Genomic DNA, 21913 nt, shown 5'->3' with positions numbered 1-21913 from the left:
ATTCTTCCCCCTCCCCTCCCCACTGCTCTGTTAGGGGACCTGGATGTCCTTAAGTGGAAGAAAAATCTTAAAAGAAAACATAGTGCCATGTGATTTTTAGGAACGTGTTAAATACTGAGCCATTGGTTGAAATATTTCCTTCAAAAACGTTTTCGGTAATCTTTTTTGTGTATTTTCAAAGTCAGATGACTGTAAGTTTTAGAACGAGCCCAAGGAAGACAGTATATCATGTATGAGGCGCAATGTGTCCTGTCAATATCAAGATGGCGAGAGATTTCCACAGATAACCAAGGAAAGAAGGTACTTAAAGATGATCAAAGGAGTGCAGGCAGTGAAAGGAGAGCTCAGCGGACTAGACAACAGTTATCAGATTCTTTTCTCCATGAAGTGAGCTTGATTCTCTGTTGATCAATGTCGCTTTTGATCTGAGTCAAATCTGGGGCCTGATGCAAGCGACCATCTTCTTAGTTCTACACCGCCTCTGCATGCAACCCTCGCTATCTACTATATAGTTTTAAGCTTAACAATTATCCTACGAAATCGCACGGAATATTGCCTAATACTAAGCTACTTAAATCAGGGGATATCCCGGAAGATTGAGCAGGGTAATTGTTTTATTATTCAACACACTGATACAAAGCATAGTTTTATTGCAGAAAAGCTGGAGATGAGCATATTAAATTATTTGGGTAGTGTTACAGTATGTTGAATAATGTATATGCATTGGGAAACTGGCAATATTTTGTTGCGGGGGGGGGGGGGTGGGGGGAGGTGTACAGAGACACAAACTGTGGAGAATTGGAAAAGAAAATCATAGTGTCAGAAAAGTAGGGGTCACCAACCATTTAAGTTAATTCAACAACTATCAGCCCTATGTGTGGTTAGATTTTTAAGTATGTGCATGCTGCTGCACGGTGTAGCTAGCCTGACATTTTGACATAAATTATACTGACATTAATTGTAATCATTTGGATCGTTCAAGACTGGATCAGCGATTCTTAAGATTATTTTACACAAAATGTTAGGTTGGGGTTTTTTTTGTCAAGTGACAGCAATTATAGCTAATTGTTTTGTTGAGTATTTGGTACCTGAATACTTCACCAGTTCTGCTTCACCCCCCCCCCCCCCTCCCCATACCTCCCGGCCTATAGGCTAATGGATAATATGTATCACCCCTGGACAGTTTGCAAACTGGTTATGGTTGTCATGGTGGCCTGGTTCATGTTAGTTTGTTTTTTATCTTCTCCAGCTGTTTTTGCAATATTTTTCCAAATATGCATATGCATATTGATATCTTGCTCTATTTCTGAAAAGTTGCAGTTTTCTAGACAATCAAGGAGCGAGTATGTTGAGATGAGGAAGTCAGCTAGTTGTCTGACTAAATGCTCCAAAAATGTGATGAAAGGTATTTAATTTTTATTTGCTTTGTTTCATTTGCTTCGTTATTGTAATTGTGTGACCGATAAACTAAGGCTTAAAATAATCAGTTTGTTTTAACTTGACTTGGTCTTGAACTTGACCCCCACTACAACTAAACTCCATATTATGACAGTCTCCTCACTGGGTAGAATCGGTTTATTTTAAAAATATGCATTTTTTTTCTTTTGAAAGAGGTAAGGGCGGTATACAGCTTCAGAAAACAATAATTTTAAAAGGTTCTTTTAGCAATTCTATCTTAATCCACTGCATGCAAACATTTCACATATTACAGTCGAACCAGGTCAAGCGTACCACCCTAGACTCTATTAATGGATCGATTATTTGAAAATTGAATCCATTAGTCGTTTCAAAGAATGCATTCATTTATTCATTGTTAACGCGGATCAATCATCAAATTAAAATTCGCAGAACATAGATCCGCGCTAACAGTAAAAGCAATAGCCTGTAAAATTCAAACTACAGTACATTTGAAACAGCTCGTCCGTTCAAACTGTTCCTTCATGTTGTTGACACATTCATATAATTCGTTATGCAAATTTGGTCATGGCAAGAGCACAAAGTCAAGCGCTTGCAAATGAGTCGGGCTGAAAAATTCCAATTTATCTTTCATGTATAGCATTACCTACCTTGTAGCATGAAAAAGTTTGGTATATATTATTATTTCACCAGACTGTCCATTATACGTCGACGAATAGCGCAACACATGTGCTGCCATTGTCGAAGGTCAACTGAAATGAACATCTTTCACTGTGAGTTCGCATACTTTTCGCTAAATTAATTTGCATATACCTCAAAAAGAGAACCGTTTGTTATAATAAAACGCTTCCAGTCCTTTTTCATTTTTGTTTTTGAATAACTAACGGAAAAAACGCAAGTGCACAAACGTAAAATGTTCATTTAGTGATCATTAGTGAGTTTAAATTTACGCGACAGGACCCACCGTGCCTGGTTTAAAATGGCGAATTTTCTTTCTGACAGTACGCGTTGACTGCTGTAAATCACGAGAAATCTGTTTTTTGGAAAATCCACTGTTATATAGATCAAGAATTGCCGCTCTGAATATATTGAGAGGGGTTTTTCCCACGGGCTTTCTGGTTTTCTGGTTTCGTGCATTATTTGTACCCTGGTTCGTATAATCCAATCAGAAATCTAATTTTGATTTGAATACTTGAAACGACTAACGGGTTCAATTTTCAAATAACAGATTCATTAATAGAATCTAGGGGGGTACGCTTGACCTGGTTCGACTGTAAACACTAAATTGTCGTTAAACCACAATCCACAACAGCATACATAACATTCAGGGACGAGAAAAGCAACTAAGCTAGTTCAAGGATTTAATGAATTCAATACATTGTGTTTGATAAACATTTTTGTCGTAGAGAGAAGGTGCTTCTTTTCTTCAAAGAAGCACAACATTATTAAGATTACAAAACATGTTTTATGGAAACTTCCGTCATAATTTGTCAGTTACAGTACAATGACTGTTACAATATTGAGTCAAACAATATGTTTTGCTGATGGCAATTCATTAAATAAAGACATTTATTATTATGAATATTATTATAATCGGACGTTTCGGAGTGATCATGACTCCATTTTCAAGGGAACTATGTAACAGATCATGCAAATTACATCATTTAAAGCAATCTTCACGCAAAAATTAACATAATGGGGTGCGAAAATTACACAAATACTTTCGCACAAATAGAGTCCGATTGCATGTTACAATTTTCGCTCTATAATTTGGTGCAAAAGTATTTGTGTAATTTTGGTACCTCGCGCTTTAAATGATGTAATTTGCATGCTCTGTTACACAGTTCCCTTGAAAATGGAGTCATGATCACTCCCAAATGTCAGATGTTATTGTTCATTTTTGCTGTTATATGCTTGAGCAAATCTCTTTTAATAGTATTATTATTGTTATTATTATTATTATTATTATTATTATTATTATTATTATTATTATTATTCAATAAGAAAAAAGTAACAACAACTAGGGTGGTAAAAGTAAGTATCATACTTGCTTTTAAAGCAACAAATGTCATACTATGACATTGGGTAACTTATTTTGTTCTTCCGGCTGCAATATTACTGCTTGAAATGGTTGTTGCCTTTAGTTCTTGACTAGCCAACTTATTCACACTATCTATAAATTCAAGTTTGTTTACATTTCAGTTTCTTTTCTGAGCTTTGATGTCAAGGAATGGATCACTGAAAATGACTTACTTGTGCATCGGTTAAAAGTGAGTAAAATAGCTGGCACAATAATGGGCTGTTAAATTTTCTTTAACGTTGCAGTTCCTATGATCATTAACGTAGCTAGAGATCTCAACAGACAAACAATAGCAATGTGATGTTTGGCATAAAGGGCGAACACCGTTCTGCGATCAGCCTGACAGATGACTCCCATAGCATGACCATAAAGCCTTACTTATCTCCCTAGCACTATTAACTGTATTTAAGACCAGCACTGGGTTGGAGCACTGTGGGGAGCAGGGATGGCACAGTGGTGAGAGCACTCGCCTCCCACCAATGTGGCGTGGGTTCGAATCCCGGACTCGGCATCACATGTGGGTTGAGTTTGTTGTTGGTTCTTGTCTTTGCTCCGAGAGGTTTTTCTCTGGGTACTCCGGTTTTCCCCTCTCCTCAAAAACCAACACTTCTAAATTCCAATTTGATCTGGAAAGTGTCCCCAATTAGTGCTCCGCGCTAAATACATTGACACTTAAAATAAAGTGATTTATTTATTTATTTATTTTTTGGACAAGTTGTAGGCAGGTCCAAAACTTACACAAACTACAATCATGTAAAAGCCTAACTAAATACAAAATTAGAGACACTTAAGGTAGATCCAATTTAACAATCCAACAGTAAGCCAATTTATACAGCAAGAGAGTGATACTCTGACTTTTACTAGACCATTGTACAAGAGATTCACATAGCACTTGATGAGACATGAACAGAGATATTTATGCCTTTCAGCCATACAAAACAAAGGATAGAAATGTAGCAGATTGTATTGCAACATGCTAAAAGAAAGGTTTTATAGAGAATGTTAGCATCCAATGGTGAATTACTCCATTCTTGTTAAGGTTACCCGGTACCTTCAGAGGTGTCTTCAGAGGTGTCTCGCGTCCAAACGATGTAGCAAGTCCGGTTTAAACTGTAAATACCTGAACCCTTATATCAAATTAGAGCTTACAGAACTGGCTATCCAACTAAACCAAGAATTTTGAAATAAAATGAATTGCCGAATTTTTAGCGCTGTTTTCTCGAATAAATTTTTTTCACTTGGAGGAGCCACTTCAAAGAGCTGAAACTCAAAAGGAATTTGTTCGTTTGCCTTCAAATTTGGACAGTAGCTAGTTTAACATATAAACAACAAACACGTGTCTGCGAATTTTTTATTTCGAAATATTTTTTCTCTGAGAGCGATTTTTGTACGATCACTCCACATTTATTTCATCCTATTTCGAAAATGCTCTATAACTTTTCACTGCGATTGAATATGGCAAAACGCAGACACATTTTTTTAGCGCTTTGGGTCCGGAAACTGAGGAGCAAATTAAATTAGCAAAAAACAAAATTCACTTTGACTTGTAGCTTTAAAAAAGTGATTCGGACGGTCGCAATTAGAGGTCCTGAAAAATTCGACAATTTATTTTATTTCAAAATTCTTGGTATGGTTTGATAGTCAGCTCTATAAGCTTTAATTCGATATAGGGGTTTAGGTATCTACAGTTTAAACTGAACGCGCTACATCGCTTAAACGCGAGACACCTCTGAAGGTATTGGGTAACCTTAACATTAACACTTTTCCAGTATAGTTTGGCTACATTTTACAGGCTCAAGCAGATGGAATAAGTATTACCAACAGTAATTTTTTAACAGTGAATTTGTCAGTAGTAATTTGCAAAAGACGTTTTCATTGATGTTGCTTTTTTAGACAGTTAGTTAATTATTACTGCAACTGAGCCATTTCTTTTTGTTTTGTCTCCATAAAAAAGGAAGATGACGGTCAAAAAACAATAAAGGAAGTTGTGGAGAACTTTAAATCTCTGCTGGAAAAAGTCCAAGGTATTTGTTTTAATTATGAAAATCGTAAATGGTAATTATTTTCAAAGCCACTTGTAATAAGCATGGCTCATATGTGAGTGTAAACATCTTGTCTGTTAACACCAGACCTCAAAGTAGTTTGTCTGACCTTGGAAAAGTTATAGAAAACAGGAATCTTCCAGAGTTGCATTATGCCAAAGGACTCCTTCTTTAGTCTGAGATTTTCAATCAGTTCTTGCTCTGTTTGTTAATAGACAAGAATCTCTTTTCCAATATGATCTATAACTTGTATTGTTACCCAAGATAAACTTAAGTCTTATTGCATTGAGTAGATTACAGCTGTTTTAAATAATTTACTTAAATTGAATGCTTTCCTTCACATAGATTGTGACAGGAATCTACCTTAAATGTTGTTAAACCCAACGTTATTTTGATTTGTTTTTCCAGGTCTTCCACCAGAGTCTTCCTTTATATGTTATGAACTTGCCATTGTGTATAATTTAAGCCACCTGCTGCAGCGGGGACACACAAATCTACCTGTTGGTGGACATCACAAAAGTACTTTCATTCTTCACAAAAGCCTTTTAAGAGGTACTTCATACTCTCTCTTTCCAGAATTGCCAGAAAGCTTTAAAGATGAAGCAGCTTAACCCGCAGGAGAGGGGGGAGGGGGAGGTACTTTCCTATACATGTATAAGCTATATAGGTATGTGCCGCCCCGAAGGGTATGGCTTTTGAGCCATTTTGGTCTGAAAACAGGTATAGATTTTGACCATTATGGTCTTAAATTGGGTGTGGTTTTCAAGGGAACCACAAGAGCGTCTTTAGAAACATTGGTCTTTTCAACTCTAAATGAATAGTATAGAAAGAGAAGCATCCAAAATATATCATTCGAGCTGAATTTTCGGGTGAATTTTACCAATTCTTGACTTCCACGCTGATGCAAAACTTAATAACGCCAGAAGCCAGGTCTGAAAACTGGTGTGGAAAATAGCTTGTTGGTCTGAAATAGGGTCAGGATTTGAAAGACAGGGCGGCACACCCCTACCGAGAATTCAGAGAGGTACCCCCCCTCCTCCTCCCTTGGAGTTTCACATAGTATTAACTGTTGATGCATTAACATAACTAGCAACAAATAAATTCACTTAAGCTAGTATACAACTGGGATGTTCAGGCTTTATACAGCCTTTACTCAACTTTGGTGAACCAATTCTGCTTTTGTTCCTTCAGTATGACAATATTTAAGCTGAACTCGTACTGGTCGACAATGAAAAGTAGCATAATTTCTGATTGGTACCCTGAACTGTCCAAACTTTTCAGTAGACCCTGAAAGCTGAAAAGAAGTAATGGCCAAAAATCACCCCTTATCCCAAAAGACGGAACAGGTTACAGTTAGGTTAGGGTTAGGGTTCATTTGGGGTGTTTTTCTGCCATTCTGTGTGTTAGGATTTGGGGTGATTTTCCACTGTTCTGTGTTTTAGGTAGGCTCGATTTCCAGCCGCTGTTCGGGAAACGAGAAACTGAGAACGTACGGGACTAAACTCATCCCCTTATCTCGTTTCTTTAACAAGACCGCCGCAGCCGTGTACACTCCAGGGTGTCTGACAGGATCAAATCTCTTTGTAGGGTTTGAAGATGGGTCTGCAGCCGCCAAAATACACCTCATAAAAATAGGAGCCTTGCTTTGCAGTTCAGTTCCAATGGCCTGCCAAGAAAAGTTGCCCATCGATTCTTTTGTCATTCCCCTCAGAAAAGATGGATTTGACACAGAGCACAACCTTTTACATTCTTTTGAAATGTCACTGCATATTCTGTTCTCGATAGCTTCCTTTAAATTGGGACTTTCCATCGCTGCATCCGACAGGGCTTTATAGTTACTTCCTCGAGCAAGAGCTTTTCCGAGACGATGCAATTCTGGAGGCAAATCTCCTGATTTTTTCCCCGATTCATACGTGACGACAACCTGTATATGTAATGAATTGAAACTAAATTAAGCTCGATGGAATAAAAATAAACAACTCATCAGTTCCGAACAGCGGATATGTTAATAAAGCAACGTTGTCTTGTTACAATAAAGTAGCAAAATGGAATAAAAAGAAAGGACTGTTATGTACAAACCTGTACTTTACAGACGTTGCCTTCGCAATTTCCTTGCGAGAGAATGTTTGCCGCGACGGGAACGAAAGCGGCAGGAATCACCTGTGGTAACTGCGGCAGTGGTATTGGCAAGCCAACCAACGGCATGATGTCAGGCAAAGGACTCTTTCCTCGAACATCCTCACTAGTCGTGAATTTCAAAGTTTTCTTTGGTCCACTTGTCGATTGATCAATGCGACGAGCGGATTTGGTCGGTGCAACAGTACTCGGCGAGAGAAAAGAATCGGACTGTACACCACGTTTAACCCTGTTCGTCGAAGCAAAGTTCGCTTTTAATTCATCTTTTGATAGTCTCGCTTCCTCTTGTGATTTCTCTAGGCGTTTGATTCTTTTGTAGCAGCGATCATTGCATAAATATCGTTCAACATCGACGGTATTTGGGTCGATGTCCAGAACAGCGGCTACCCTTCCAGCGAGGTCACTAACTTTTCCTTTTAAACTAGTTTTCTTTCTGGAATCACTTTGCTCTGTACCACAAATCAGGCATCCAGAGGAAATTGAAATTTTTTTGGGTGTTTCACCGCTAGAATTCATCCTCGTCCCCTCGATTAGAAATCCGTACAAAAATGAAATACTCCACACACCCGCACAGTACATGTCAGCAGTTTTGGCGTGAATAAACAACATTAGATTTCGCGCCAGATAACATGTGTTTGGTATCCGATGACATTTCCGGCGATGCATAAATTAAATTTTGAATTTACGTCACAGACAACGTTTGGGACTCACGCGTCCAGCCGTCTCTCTCGGGGAGGAACAAAGACCGGACTCGAGAGAGCGGCGGAAATCAAGCCTATGTTTTAGGATTTGGGGTGATTTTCCACCATGCCATGTTGTACGATTTGGGGTGAATTTCTGCCATAATTTCAGCCGTTCGGTCGTTTTGGTTTTTAGGGTCACCACACTTTTCTATGCAGACAGCTTAGTTAGCCCAGTCACAAATTGATTTAAAACCAGTCTGTTGTAAGTTTAATGTCATGAAATGTTTCCTGCATGTCTTCCCTAGGACAATAATATTTTCAGTTGGCAAAATGTTTGTGGAATTATCACAAATATTTTTGTAGCACAGGCAACTTTCATCTTTGTAGCATTCATGCCTACCAGTACTGAGTAGCAGTAATAATCATGCTTTACTGTTGGTAAATTTATGAGAAGATCAAGCCGTGATAATTAAATATATCTTAAACTACAATCTTGGACAAAGCTAGTTGAGAAAAACAAGAATTGTGCATACAGATTTCAATCTCCCTTAACAAAAACACAGTCTGAGAGTAGTAAACCTTCAACACCCTTCCCCTCAATCAATGTTGCTTTGTAGGTCAGATGATAACCCAGTCTTTTTGTCAGTAGCAGACCAAAACTGATGGGGGGGGGGGAGGGTGGGTGGGGTGAGTTGTTGATGTGTCACTGTTTGGTGGAGTTTGTGGTTCAACAAAACGTTTCTGTACAGTTTTGACCAAGATTGTAGCTTGTTCAGTATGTACTGAAACTTATTAATCTTGTTCATTTTTTTCCCAAACTTGCAAAAGACAAACTTCAATGAGCAGTATTTCCTCAATAGTTACCTAATGATACTTCTCAGTTTTTTATCAGTAATCTACAATAAAATATTATTTTGTGGTTTATTATTATTATTATTATTATTATTATTATTATTATTATTATTATTTGTTTGGTTTAGAATTTTTCAAACCAGTTTAACTTATATTTTCCTTTCCATGGGCAGTATTCATTACCATAATAAATAGGGAAATAACCAAACATTTTTTTTGAACCACAATTAACATGTACATGCTAGGGGGAATTTGTCTTGATGTCAAGAAAAAGAAGCTGTTTTTAGTTCATTAATTATTAATACACCTGTAGGTAGTTTATTTTTCTTCTCTTGTTATTTGCAGCTTTTGAGGCCTTTGAAATTGGTGATTTGGATCAAGGAGCTTCAAGCGATTGGATGGATTTATTCAGTGTATCAAACATTGATCATACATTGAAGCAGCTGCTACCTTCATTGTTTAAAGCATTCTCTAACAACAACATTGGCTGTGCTCCTCTTGTATTAAGTTGCTGTCTTCTTGCATATCTTTGGTTACTGGATGAACATGGTAAGTGATCTGCTCGCTGTCAGGTTTAACAGGGCATTGTTAAAGGGGCAGTGTCACATATTTTTAGTGTCACTATGAACAGCCAAAAAAACGTATTTGTTTCAATGGTTGTGGTTGAGTTTTGTTAACAATAAACCTACTAGAACACAGAAACTACTGTTTGGCTGTGGATGGCTAGGATTGAAGTGGATAGCAAATTGAAAAAATCGGCCAATTTTTTTAAGTTTTAAAGAAGTAGCTAAAAATTGATTATAAAATAATTAATGGTTTGTTCTTCCTTGGAGAAAAATCTTAATATTTTTTCCCGTTGTTGTAAAAGCAATTTCATGTTACAAAACAGGTTCTTTGTCAAATATTTGAGCAGTAATACTCAGTGGTAATACATTATATTGTTATGTGGGTGCCAATGCGTTGAGCATGGCTGCAGTACTATTGGGAACACTATGTACCCTCCCCGACCACCTCCAACCCCACCCTGAAAGTAATACTCAGTGGTAATACATTGTATTGTTATGCGAGTGCCAATGCATTGAGCATGGCCGTAGTACTATTGAGAACACTATGTACCCTCCCCGACCACCTCCAACCCCACCCTGAAAGTAATACTCAGTGGTAATACATTGTATTGTTATGTGGATGCCAATACATTTAGCATGGCCGCAGAACTATTGGGAACACTATGAACCCTCCCCCACCACCTCCAACCGCACCCTGAAAACAAGCCAATCCCTCAAAATAAGTCCCATGAAAGGTTTTTTGAATAAATGAGCCTAGAGCTTATTATTAGACAGTACTTTACTTTTAAATCTAGTATTTTGGTTTAATCTTAAGTTTTATTCAATTTATTCTTCTCCTTGTTTCTTGATTTACTTTCCATTTTATAGTGAACAGAGTAAAGGCTGTAAAACTTCTTTCTTTGGTGCAAAGTCATTTAAAACATTTGAAAGATGATGTGCAATGCAATGTCATAGACGAGGTGAGAATCAAAGTTGAAGAAATGCCTATTGATAATAACAAACAGTAAGCTTGCACAAAATTCCAAACATTTCTAGCAACTGGACAGCAGTCCCTTTCTGGATAGTTGAGAAAGAGACTAAGCCTAAAGAGTGATGCGAGTGAGTAAAAAACTGAGAAAGACTGGGAAAGAGGTGGGAGAGTAAAGGACTGTGCTATTAACTGTAATTGACAGGTCTGATTTTGCTTTCTATTTAACCCTCTAATGGGTACTGCACTAAGGACTGGTTCACCCCGGTAACGGAATCAGATTGAGCAGAGTCTGCAGAAGTGGAAGCATAAGGAATCTTCGATTCCACTGTGAATCAAAAAATGAAGACAGAATCGTGATTGTAACCCCAACGGAATCAGAATATTTCCTTTTTCTTCTGCTTATGATTCTGTTGCTTGTGTGAACTGGTTTAGTAGAATCATAAGCCTAAGCTGAGGAATCAACCAATCACATAGCTCATTCCTAATCTCTATACCCGATTGATTTAGAAGGGAAAACATGGTGATCTTCAGCCATTTTTCCATCATATCTGTTTGCACTAGGAGGATTCTTTTCATTCTGACTCCGATTTTGTTTCTGCGTCTGTCGCTTCCATCTCTGGTATGAACCAAGTGTAAAACAGCCATGTACATAGTTGATAACTGAAAGGAAATTTGGTCACTGAAAGAGATTCAACTGCTGATGTTTCTAGCATGAGCCCTTTGAAGCATCAGCACTTGAATCTCTTTACGGCAGCCAGCTGATACCTAAAGTCATCAACTCTGTTGATAAACCAAACATTCATTACTTTAAATAGCAAAGTTTGTTTGTTTCCCTTTTGCTTTTGTGATCCAAGGTATCTTCTGATCGATGTCCCGTGCACCTGTTTAGTCTGGAGTACATTCCTTCAATCACTAATTGCATTATAACCTCATCAGCGGGAGATTTAACAGGCAAGAAAATAATTTGTAAAACCTTGTTAACATTATTGAAATCAAACAAAGCTCAATTTTATTGGAGGAAGCTGCCATTTTTCTCTCCAAAATGCGAATTATTTATCTTGTTGGATTGGATATCTATTGTGTACAGATGATACGATGCATGTTATATTTCAGTTTATTTTGGTTTTTTATGATATCAAAACTACAACCAAACTGGTCAGGATTGAAAAAGAAAGTTGGTTTCATTTCTGAAGTGAACTGATGTAGGCCATATACCCAAACAGCCAACTAATTTTGACATTGTTAGGCCCTTTATGCACCAATCACTTCACTAAAGGCTGCATGTATATCGGGTGATCATGTGAAATTTGATTTTTGGTTTTAACAAAAGAATGAACAAACTCTGAAAAAAAAAAATGGGACTATGTTTCTGTAATGAACTAACATAGGACTTTATGAGGGTAATCTGGAGCAAACTTGGAAGAAAGCCACAGTGTAAAATTTGATATAAAATTATTTGATGCATTATGCATGTAGCCTTTCAGGATTTATTCTAGAAAATGCAGGGCCATAAACATTGCTCTCATGGAATGCTTTAAGTCTGATGATGTTTCTTACAATCATTTTGATTCATTAGATACACAGAACCTGTTAGCGCTGGTGACAAGTATGTTGGCATTCTCGCACTATGCAAATGAAGACTATGACAAAGTACTGACAACACTTCAGGGAAGAGTGGAAGGTCAAGATCTTGGTTTTAATGACCTTTATCTCAAAGGTTAGAACTTCAACGATTTGACTTGTCACTGAACTATAATAGCCTGTGAGTGCAAGCTCTCGTCTACTGTTGGAAATGCATGCACATGTGAAACCCCACCTGTCACAGTTCAGCCATTTAAGCCTGGTTTACACGTACGACGCAAGCATAAGAATAAGCACAAGCACAAGCACAAGGATGTTTACACGTGCGATAACATAAGCATAACGTGACATACGCAAGCGCGGAAGCAGCTGAGATTTGATTCAAACATGGCGGAAAATGGCAACGCATGAGTAACTAGATTGTACGCTGACAACTTGTTACTGTTTTTCAGTTTCCTTTCCTTGGGCTTATGCTTGCGTCATCCCGGTTTACACGTACGACGCAACGACGCAAGCCTAAGCACAAGCACAAGAGAATGGAAATCGTTTCATTCTCATGACTTGTGCTTATGCTTGCGTCGTTGCTTCATACGTGTAAACCGGGACGACGCAAGCATAAGCACAAGCGCAAGCACAAGGCGCTTATGCTTGCGTCGCACCGGTTTACACGTAGGTTTCTTGTGCTTATGCTTGCGTCGTACGTGTAAACCAGGCTTTAGATTTTCCCAATCAAATGGAATAAGTCACAGGAAATAGCCAAGGACAAATGCCACAAAAGCTTTTAGAAAGTTGACACAAGTTATAAAGTTTTGAGAACGTCATTGTCAATTGGCAATGTGGCTCATTATGCAGCTCTTTGATTGATTCAGCTTAATCAGATCTTATAAATAGCGCCTCGTTTTGTACTTTGAAGAAAAATTTATATTGTGTGGTTCTGGGAAAAAACCATACCTCCCCCATGAAAGGTTTTCTGGTTTGAAACTCCACCCCCTCCCCTTCCACCCCTGAATTTTCAGTCTAGCTTTGTACTTTTCTTTTAAAAATTTGGGCTTTTGGGACACAGCTCCCACTTGAAATTTCCACTTTCACTATGGACATTTTCTGGAACTTGCACATATTATACAGAATATATATGAGCATTTTATAGATCTTGTATTATCTGAAAAGGTAGTATGAGAGTAAGAGGGTATTAACTAACCAATGCTTGTCCTTTGGTAAAATACAGGATATGTGTTCTACGTACGAAATGAAGTGGACAAGGCATTATCATTGTTCCAGCGGTGTGTTCACGTCTCGCAGGGCCAAAACAAAGCTGCTGCTTTAAACATGTTAGGCTGTTGCTGTGCTGTTAAGGTATCAAATCAGTTTTATTTTAATACCAAACAAAATTACAAAATCATATAATAAGTGGCAAGTCTAAAACTGTACTTTAAAGGCCTGTAAGACCAAGCTGATAGATGGCTTTCAGTGGCACATTAAAAATATGAGAATCTGAAGTAAGACAAAATCAGAAAGTGGGACAAGTCCTCTGGCTCAAGTGCTCCTTTCCTCTTTCCTTTTGGATGTGTTTTATTAATGGCAGTCCTACATTCAAATCCTGGGCCATGTTTGCAAACAGCCAGCTGCATGATATGATATGTTATATAAATTTGTTAATTTGTACATGTATAATGCATAATTCCATGACAAGATGATCAAATGCGCTTTACAATATGGGGACACTCCAGATTGTATTGGTTACTTTTTGAGGAGAAGTGAAAACTGGACTTCCCTGAGAAAAACCTCTCAGAGAAATGATGAGAACCAATAATAAACTCAACCCACATATGATGCCCAGTCCTGTTATTGAACCTGAGCCACATTGGTGGGAGGCGAGTGCTCTGAACCCTGCGTTATCCCTGCAGGGATGGCATTATCACTATGAAGTGTGAGCATAGCATGCATCTTTTGTTAACTTGTTGACAGTCTCAAGGTTCCTAATGATGTGAAGCTATGTTTCATGTTGTTTTGTTAGCTCTAGCCTGAGTATCTTGACAGTTATTAATATAAAAGAGCAAAAAGGGTCCATTTGCTGGATTTAAATAAGGGACTGGGTTGATTTACAGCCAAGTGTAATAAGTCTTGACAATCTGCGAGCCAGCGAGCCATGCAAGGCAGACGTGCGAGGCGCTCAGGTTAGCCTAAAAAGCACTCCGGTTAGCCTAAATAGGACTCAGGTTAGCTTAAATAGCTCCCCGGTTAGCTTAACGGTTAGCATTTATGTTGGGGGTTGTTCATGCCTCGCACGCCTCGCATGTTTGGCTCGCATGGCTCGCATGCCTCGCACGTTTGGCTTGCATGGCTCGCACGTTTGGCTCGCTGGCTCACACATTGGCCACACTCAAGTGTAATACTACTCTGCCTTGCCAAAACACAAATGCGGTGTTAATGCAAATTTAATTTTAGTTTTGGGCTGAGAGTAAAATTTTTGCTTTCAGGGAAAACACCACACAGCAGTATCCAAGTTCAAGGAAGCCATTCAAAGTGATTTTGAACAACTGGAAGCTCTTTTTAACATCTGTCTTCAGTATCGAAAGCTGGGGAATTTTACGGCTGAAATACAATGTGTGAAGTTACTGAAAGAGGTGAGGGATAAAAATGTAATCAGCCAAGTGACAGAACTCATCATAGAAATATGGAAAGATTTGAAGACCAACAAGTTTTCTCCAGGCTTTAACTGCTAGTAGCCTGTGAGCCGGCGGGGGTATTTTGCCATAGAAGTGTCAAACATGTGTTGTGAAATGTCTGCCATAGCAACGACTAAAACCTAGCCATTTATATAATAAGTGCTTAACCCTAAATAGTATAGAAGAGTGCTTAGACCTAAATAATATCATTCATTGCTTCCCCCTTAACTGTTGTAGATGGCGTAAAAATGCAACGTTTGGTGTGTAGCATTCTGCAAAATACCCCTGCCCTCTCTGAGCTGGGTCTCTCGCCTAGGATTCTTTCAGATGACTCCGACATCAAGAGATTTTGTGAAAAACAAAATGGTTAACTTGTTTACAGGTTGAATCCACGCAGCTCGATTGCTCAATGTACATGCGCATTAACTGTTTCCTAGCTAGGGAGACTATTGAGCTCATTTTGACTATTGTTGAAGTTGAAATATCATTGCGATACTATTGCAATAACGTTGTAATGTTGTCTTCGCCCATTGTCAGCTTGTGCACTGTTATAAAGAACGACTTAATTTACCACCTCTTTAAATACAGATAAGACCCTGGAACAAGCTATTAAAACTATCAATATTTGAGAAAACTATTGCAACAGTTATCGATAGATGAAATTGCGATTGATATTGCATAGCTATTGGAACTCCCACTATTACGATGAATTGTTACATACTTATTCCCAGCCAGATATAGAATGGTGTCCCTATCAATATCATCTTTCAACAAGTGATCACAGAAGCTCTGTCCATAGTTTGGTTCTAAAACAAGAAATCTGGCCACAAGTTTCTTGCGCTACTGTAAGTGCACTCCAGGTCATAATAATTATGCAGTTACTCAAGATTTACTTGTTTGTTTATTAGGCCATCAGTGGTAAAGTGGAAAGTGAACAGCGCTGTAATGTAGCAGTGATTTCCACTGACCATGGGCATGATCACAGAGATAAGAGATTAGGTGAGTGTCCCATGAATGCTGGGGGGCAGGGATAGCGCAGTGGCGAGAACACTCGCCTCCCACCAATGTGGCTCGGGTTCGATTCCCGGATTTGGCATCATATGTGGGTTGAGTTTGTTGTTGTTTATCGTCCTTGCTCCAAGAAGTTTTTCTCTGGGTACTTCAGCTTTCTTCTCCCGTCAAAAACCGAAATTTCTAAATTCCAATTCGATCTGGAGAGTGTCCCCAATTAGTGCTCTGCACTAAATACAGTGACAGTACAGTGGTTGAGAAAGTGGCGCGAGTTTTGTTAACCAATAACAAATCGTATCAATGCAAAACCAAGATAAACGCAAAATTACTTTCGACACTCAAATGAAAACCGCTCTAAATAAAGTGATTTATTTTTTTTATTTAAAGCAGAGTTAGTTCTACTTGTTGATCATTAATGACTTTAAACGATACAATGTATCAATTGAGTATGAAGACAAGGATATGTGTCCCTCATACATGAGCTTTTCTCATATTTTAAAAGTTATTATAATAAACCAGCTTTTAATGAGTTATTCAATTTTGGATCAACCACAGAAGTTGGCAGTAACTATCTGGTCATATTAGCAGCAAATCGAACAATGCCTACAGTTACTGAAATGTGTATTGGTACACTTCATGAAACATTTCATGGAAGTATTCAGCTGTCTCACTTACCAAAAAAGACTTAAGGTTTGTGATTTCTGTGATATCCTTGAGATAGAAAAGTTGTGCAACTTCAAATTCTACACAGTGACTTATAGAGGGTAAGAGAATCTGTCAACAGCAGACATTCTAGCGCAAATCAAACATTGCAAACAAAATATTCAGTATCTACAGTCAACTCCCTTTATTGCAGACACCCTCAGGACCGCGAGTTAGGGGTCCTTAATAGCGAGAGTCCGTAATAGCGGGAATTTATGTCAATCAAGCGTCTGCAGTTTATTTAGCTGTTGTGCGTATTATCGGTGTGTCCGTAACAGCAAGGTGTCTGCAAGGCGACAGTTGACTGTATTCAGTATTCAGTATTCTCATTTTAAACATTCTTACTTGTCAAAATCTACATTTGTCCACAAGTTACCTCAAAAATGGCGTCATGATGACACCGAAACGTCGGTTTTTATCGTTCCATTTTGCTTGTTTATGTCTTAACAAACCGTTATTGATAAAAATTTATTTTACTGTCGTGTCTTTTTCATATTATGTGTTAGCTAGATGATGGCTTTTAGCTGGGTCCCTCTGGATATCAGCGTAGTTCCTGAATAGACCACCCAGCCTAAATGAAGTTTACCTTATCTTGCCTTACCTACATTGTACCTGGGGTGTGTGGTTGATCAAAAAAATAACACATGAATTACCTGCAGATGAATTACCTGCAGAAAACTGAAGCGTGTTTAAAAATACACAATCTTATCTTTATTCTGGTTGTACCAAGCAGAACCCTTACCATATGACATTGTCTCTCTTTGATCCTCTTAAAACAGAATTAACAATTCCTCCAAGATTTGCCTTGACTGGTGGGATGCCAAGAACTAGAATAACAACAGAACTTATAACTTACATGTTAGCAAAACGATCTGCAGAACTTGGCAGGTTTGTGCTGTTGAAACACTACAGCAATGTAATTAAGGACGGTGCGTACTAATAACGAAGTATTTTTGCGCGGTTTATGACTATGCGGGAAAAGCAGATCTTAGCAAGGGCTATGGAAATCCAAAAAGAAAATTGGGGGTAACCACGTATTTTTTAGAGATAATTAAGCAACGATTATTCTAAAAAGCAGTAAAATGCAATGTATGGCGTTTTTTTCCTAATTGAAGCTTTGTTATCTCTGAAAAATGCACGGTTAACCCCCAGTTTTCTTTTTGGATGCCAAAAGCGCTTGCTACGTTTTGCTTTCCCCGAATAGTTTTAAACCGTGCAAAAATATCCCTGTATTAGTAGCCACTACCCATAGGAAACCCGAGTATCACGAGATGCGCAGAACGTATGCACAGTAACAATAGTAGACACCCTCCTTAAATTAAATTTAGTGCTATAGGAATTGGTTGACATCTTTTAGGATCTTTTTGTTGGTTTTGTGAAGTTCTCAGCTAAACCAAGAGGCAATTTAAGAGCTTGTGTTTACAATTGAAGTGTTCGGGGCAAAACCGATCAAAAGTGCATTTCAGATCGCGTTTTGCTGTTTTAGGTCAGATTCAGGAAGCGTTGCCACAATGTTACATCCACCGCTTTGTGCTTCGTTTTAAGATAAAACGGAAATCTTGCGAATAATCCTAGATTGTTATTGCACACAAAACGCAAAACATTGGACCAACGTCTCCTGAACGAATTCAAGACCAAATACAAAAGCCTGATTACAGATGAAGCTGGACTGCACTCAGTCCTGTTATACCAACGTGGACACAATTTTAGGGACAAATGAGTGTCCGTGTTATGGAGGTGTTTTCATTGGCGAAGCAGAGTTTAAATTAGCCTGCGTAGCTAGCGGTATTGTAGGAGCTTGCGAAATAAAGTTTCCGCCAAAACTTTAATTCGCGTGCGCCCATACGCCTACAATACCGCCAGCTACGCAGGCTAAGTTAAATCGATTGACGTCACCCTGGGACTAAGTAGCCTGCGAACGCAGAAGTTTTTCCGGCTGTCGCTTCTCTCCCAAGAGAAGCGACAGCCGGAAATACGTATGGTTTCGCAGGCTAGGGACTAAGTGGACTGTTTGTAGGTTTGTTTTGTTTTTATGTTTTTGCTTCGTTTACTCTCATACCTTCTCTGTGGTTTAGAAATATCCGTAACTCCCCTTCGTAAGGTTTTTGGTTTGAACATTCCCTCCCCCCCCCCCTCCCCCCACTTACTGGAATTTCCATTTTAGTTTCATACATCCTAGCTCCCTTCCCTCCCCGTCGGAATTTCCAATGACCCTCCTTTGTGGTGGGTACGGATATTTTCCGGGACCAAACATTTTAGTTACATTTCTTTTGGCTTTTAAAAAACTAGTATAAATGCACCGAAAGAACTCCGTTGGCAGTAGAAACGCATTGCCTTTTGGCGAAATGAAACCTCCTTTTTTTCAGGTTTGAGGAAGCAGCCAACAGTTATCTGGAGTTACTGGCCAACATTGTAGAGGTGCAGTCATCAAACCCTGTAAGTAACTTTCTCAAAACAAGATTCATGAGTCTGCATGCAGAGTCCCCATACTGTTGGACACTATAATGAACATACACGAGGTACTAATAATCAGTGTTCATCACTGGAGAGTGATCTCGGATCAATACACTGACAAAATAGGCCACTATACTACACAATAAAACACAAAGAATTTTATATAGAAGACAAGGTTCTCGCAATTATCTATGAAGACTGTTACGAAAAGAAAACTGAACAAATCACCTCTGCGATGCCGGTGCAGTGCTCTACCAAATGAGCTATCAAGCCAACTGGGAGCTGGTCATGTTCTGAGATCATGATATACACGTGAAGAATAAAATTAATATAAATATTATATGAATCATGTATACGCACAGTAATGAAAGGTTATGTAGAAGAAAAGATCATCGCAGTTATCTACACAACCAGACTGTTGCTAAAAGTCCTGAAAAAAAAAAAAAATCCAGGCTTGAAATCATTTTGCAGTTTGCTTGACGTTTTTGAATAGATTTCCTGAGATGAATTTAGCAAACGCGTAAAATTTCGTAGATATTACAAAAATTACTCAAATTTTAATAAAACTTTACAGGTGGCGTGGCACACCATGTCACTTTTTATGAAATTCATATACTGGTTGTGGCAAGAGTATCAGACCTTTATTAAAGGCTTGCAAAATTTAGTCTGTTTTTAGTGTTACAATCTAACGTTTGGGACTCTAAAACTGACTTTCCTCTCCTGTACTCATATTACAGTCTGATACCATTCATCTACCGAGTCCTACAGAGTTATACCGGCAGTGTGCAGTTACACTGCTGAATGCTGGCAGATACCAAGACACTTTGACTGTGTGTGATAAAGTGTTAACGACTGCTGATAGCGGAAAACCAACTGAGAATGGTATGAAATAGGATTTTCATAAACAAACCGTGTTTTATCAGTTGTTGTTGTAAATCATTGAGACGTTTTCTTTGGTCATTTTGTAAGGAAAAAAAAGTTGCAGAAAACAGTGTTGGATGTTCTCAGAAACCTTTATGGGCCACTTGTATTCTCACAAATTTGCTTGGTCAATTGCACTCGCTCAAAATCTGTTGTCACGCGATAAAAATAGTTTTGACGTGAAGACGTTGCTATGACAAATTCTGTCAGTTACTACTAGGACAGTGCTTTGAAATTTTCGCCATAACTTACAGTTATTTGGAACAGAACGTTTGATAAGGTAATTTGGCCGCCGTAGAGAGATTCGAGTGCTGGCGTTTTGTGAGTCCATCGACAGAGCGAATAGAATAAAGGGATAACGCTCGTAACGTCAACACTCGAATCTCTTTTCTCAACCGACGCAGCACCACAGTTTCTTTAGAAACTAAACCCCGTACTTGTTTTTTAAGTTCTATTCTGTTTGTTTGTTTGTTTGTTTTTTTTTTTTTTAATTTATTCGTGTTGTGTACGAACTCACCATTAATAGCAATGTCTCTACCTTGAAAGGTTACGGCGATGAACAGAATGAAAACTCCACAGCTCCCAGGAAAAGACTGCGATCAAATGAGGATGACAGCGCAACCAGCACAGATGAAGAAAGTATGTTTTGTGGTATGCTGATGTTGAAAGCTGAGGCCTTAATTCATCTTCATCAACCACTTGAAGCGCTACAGGCCCTCAACAGGTAGAGTACTAATCTATGAGAGCATACTAATACCTTTTGTGTGATAAATTTGTTGGTGAAATATGCAACGTTCATAGGCAACTTCATTATCGAGCTTTGAAGGTCTTGAAATTTGAAGCGCTGTAATTTTGTAAAAATTTTAGTCAAATATTTTTGGTTGGTTGTCCATTGTATGTTTAGAAAGGAGAATTTGGGTGAAAGTTAAATTCCAGCGAAAATTTCTCTGAAAGATGTACACGTAGTTACATTTTTTTATTCTGTACGATGTCCTCGGAAATTGGGATTTATTTTCTCAACAGTTATTGAAAAGTTCTGTATAGACCCTATGTAAAAATAGCTGACATTTTAATGTTATTTTGTTTGCATTCAAATTAGCTCTACTAACTTCGTTCTTGAGTTTAAAAATCAAAAGAATATTTTACTTAGAATGAGGCTTGTCGGGCTAATTCACCTTTCCGGCGTTAGATTTCACGTGTAGTGTCGCGTGACTTCTGATGTAAACAAACTGCGAAATTTCGGACATCCGTTCTTACTTCGAACTACGAGCCCCTACTTCAAGTTCCCGTTAATATAAGCTTACATATTTTTCCATTCCTTAAAGTCTTCGAAACTCGAATAGTTCCAGGTTCAAATTGACAAAGCATAAGAATAAGAGCGACTACAATGCCATGAATCTGACGGAACTTAAAAAGTACTTGCAGGAACGTGGAGTTTCAATGATGCAGACAATTTCTCACTAAATGTTTGATATACCAATCCATTTTTCCCTGAGGACCGTGAACAACTTGAACTTGTCGCCATTGTGTGCAGACAAACGAAAATTAAAATGTCAGCCTTTTGCTTAAGGTCTATGTTTGGCACCAAAAGGGTAAAAACCCAATATGGCAATATATATCCCCTGGTTGGTTGATAATTGTGTTTTTCTCTTCACCTATCTGCCTGTCATTGTATTGCAATGGTGAGGAGAAATTACATTTTCATTATATTTTTGATCATCCAAGGGTGTTGAAAACACTAGGAGGTGTCCAATCATCCCATTTTTACTTGGCTCGTCAAGACAAAGAAGCCTCCGAGGTACAGCAGCGAAAAAGGAGAAAAATTGACACTGG

At 38.3% G+C, this 21913-nt stretch overlaps 1 protein-coding gene across 1 annotated transcript in view; it reads left to right on the top strand.

The window, feature by feature from the left end:
- The first annotated feature begins 203 nt into the window (after positions 1 to 203).
- The window catches only part of LOC146450023 (uncharacterized), a 95972-nt gene continuing 74262 nt past the window's right edge, over positions 204 to 21913 (top strand). Inside the window, exons 1-13 of the mRNA XM_085100812.1 lie at positions 204 to 387; positions 1315 to 1405; positions 3619 to 3686; positions 5451 to 5520; positions 5947 to 6090; positions 9555 to 9758; positions 10643 to 10734; positions 11600 to 11696; positions 12322 to 12462; positions 13552 to 13679; positions 14804 to 14950; positions 15901 to 15991; positions 17485 to 17593. Of these exons, the coding sequence (XP_084956938.1) occupies positions 229 to 387; positions 1315 to 1405; positions 3619 to 3686; positions 5451 to 5520; positions 5947 to 6090; positions 9555 to 9758; positions 10643 to 10734; positions 11600 to 11696; positions 12322 to 12462; positions 13552 to 13679; positions 14804 to 14950; positions 15901 to 15991; positions 17485 to 17593 (1541 nt within the window). The 5' untranslated portion in view covers positions 204 to 228. The remainder of the gene's footprint in view (positions 388 to 1314; positions 1406 to 3618; positions 3687 to 5450; positions 5521 to 5946; positions 6091 to 9554; positions 9759 to 10642; positions 10735 to 11599; positions 11697 to 12321; positions 12463 to 13551; positions 13680 to 14803; positions 14951 to 15900; positions 15992 to 17484; positions 17594 to 21913) is intronic.

Source organism: Pavona decussata, unplaced genomic scaffold (assembly GCF_977016875.1).
Source record: "Pavona decussata unplaced genomic scaffold, jaPavDecu1.1 SCAFFOLD_510, whole genome shotgun sequence".
NCBI classification, from domain to species: domain Eukaryota; kingdom Metazoa; phylum Cnidaria; class Anthozoa; order Scleractinia; family Agariciidae; genus Pavona; species Pavona decussata.
Note: the sequence above shows the minus strand (reverse complement) of the source record. Positions and strands in the feature narration are given on the sequence as shown.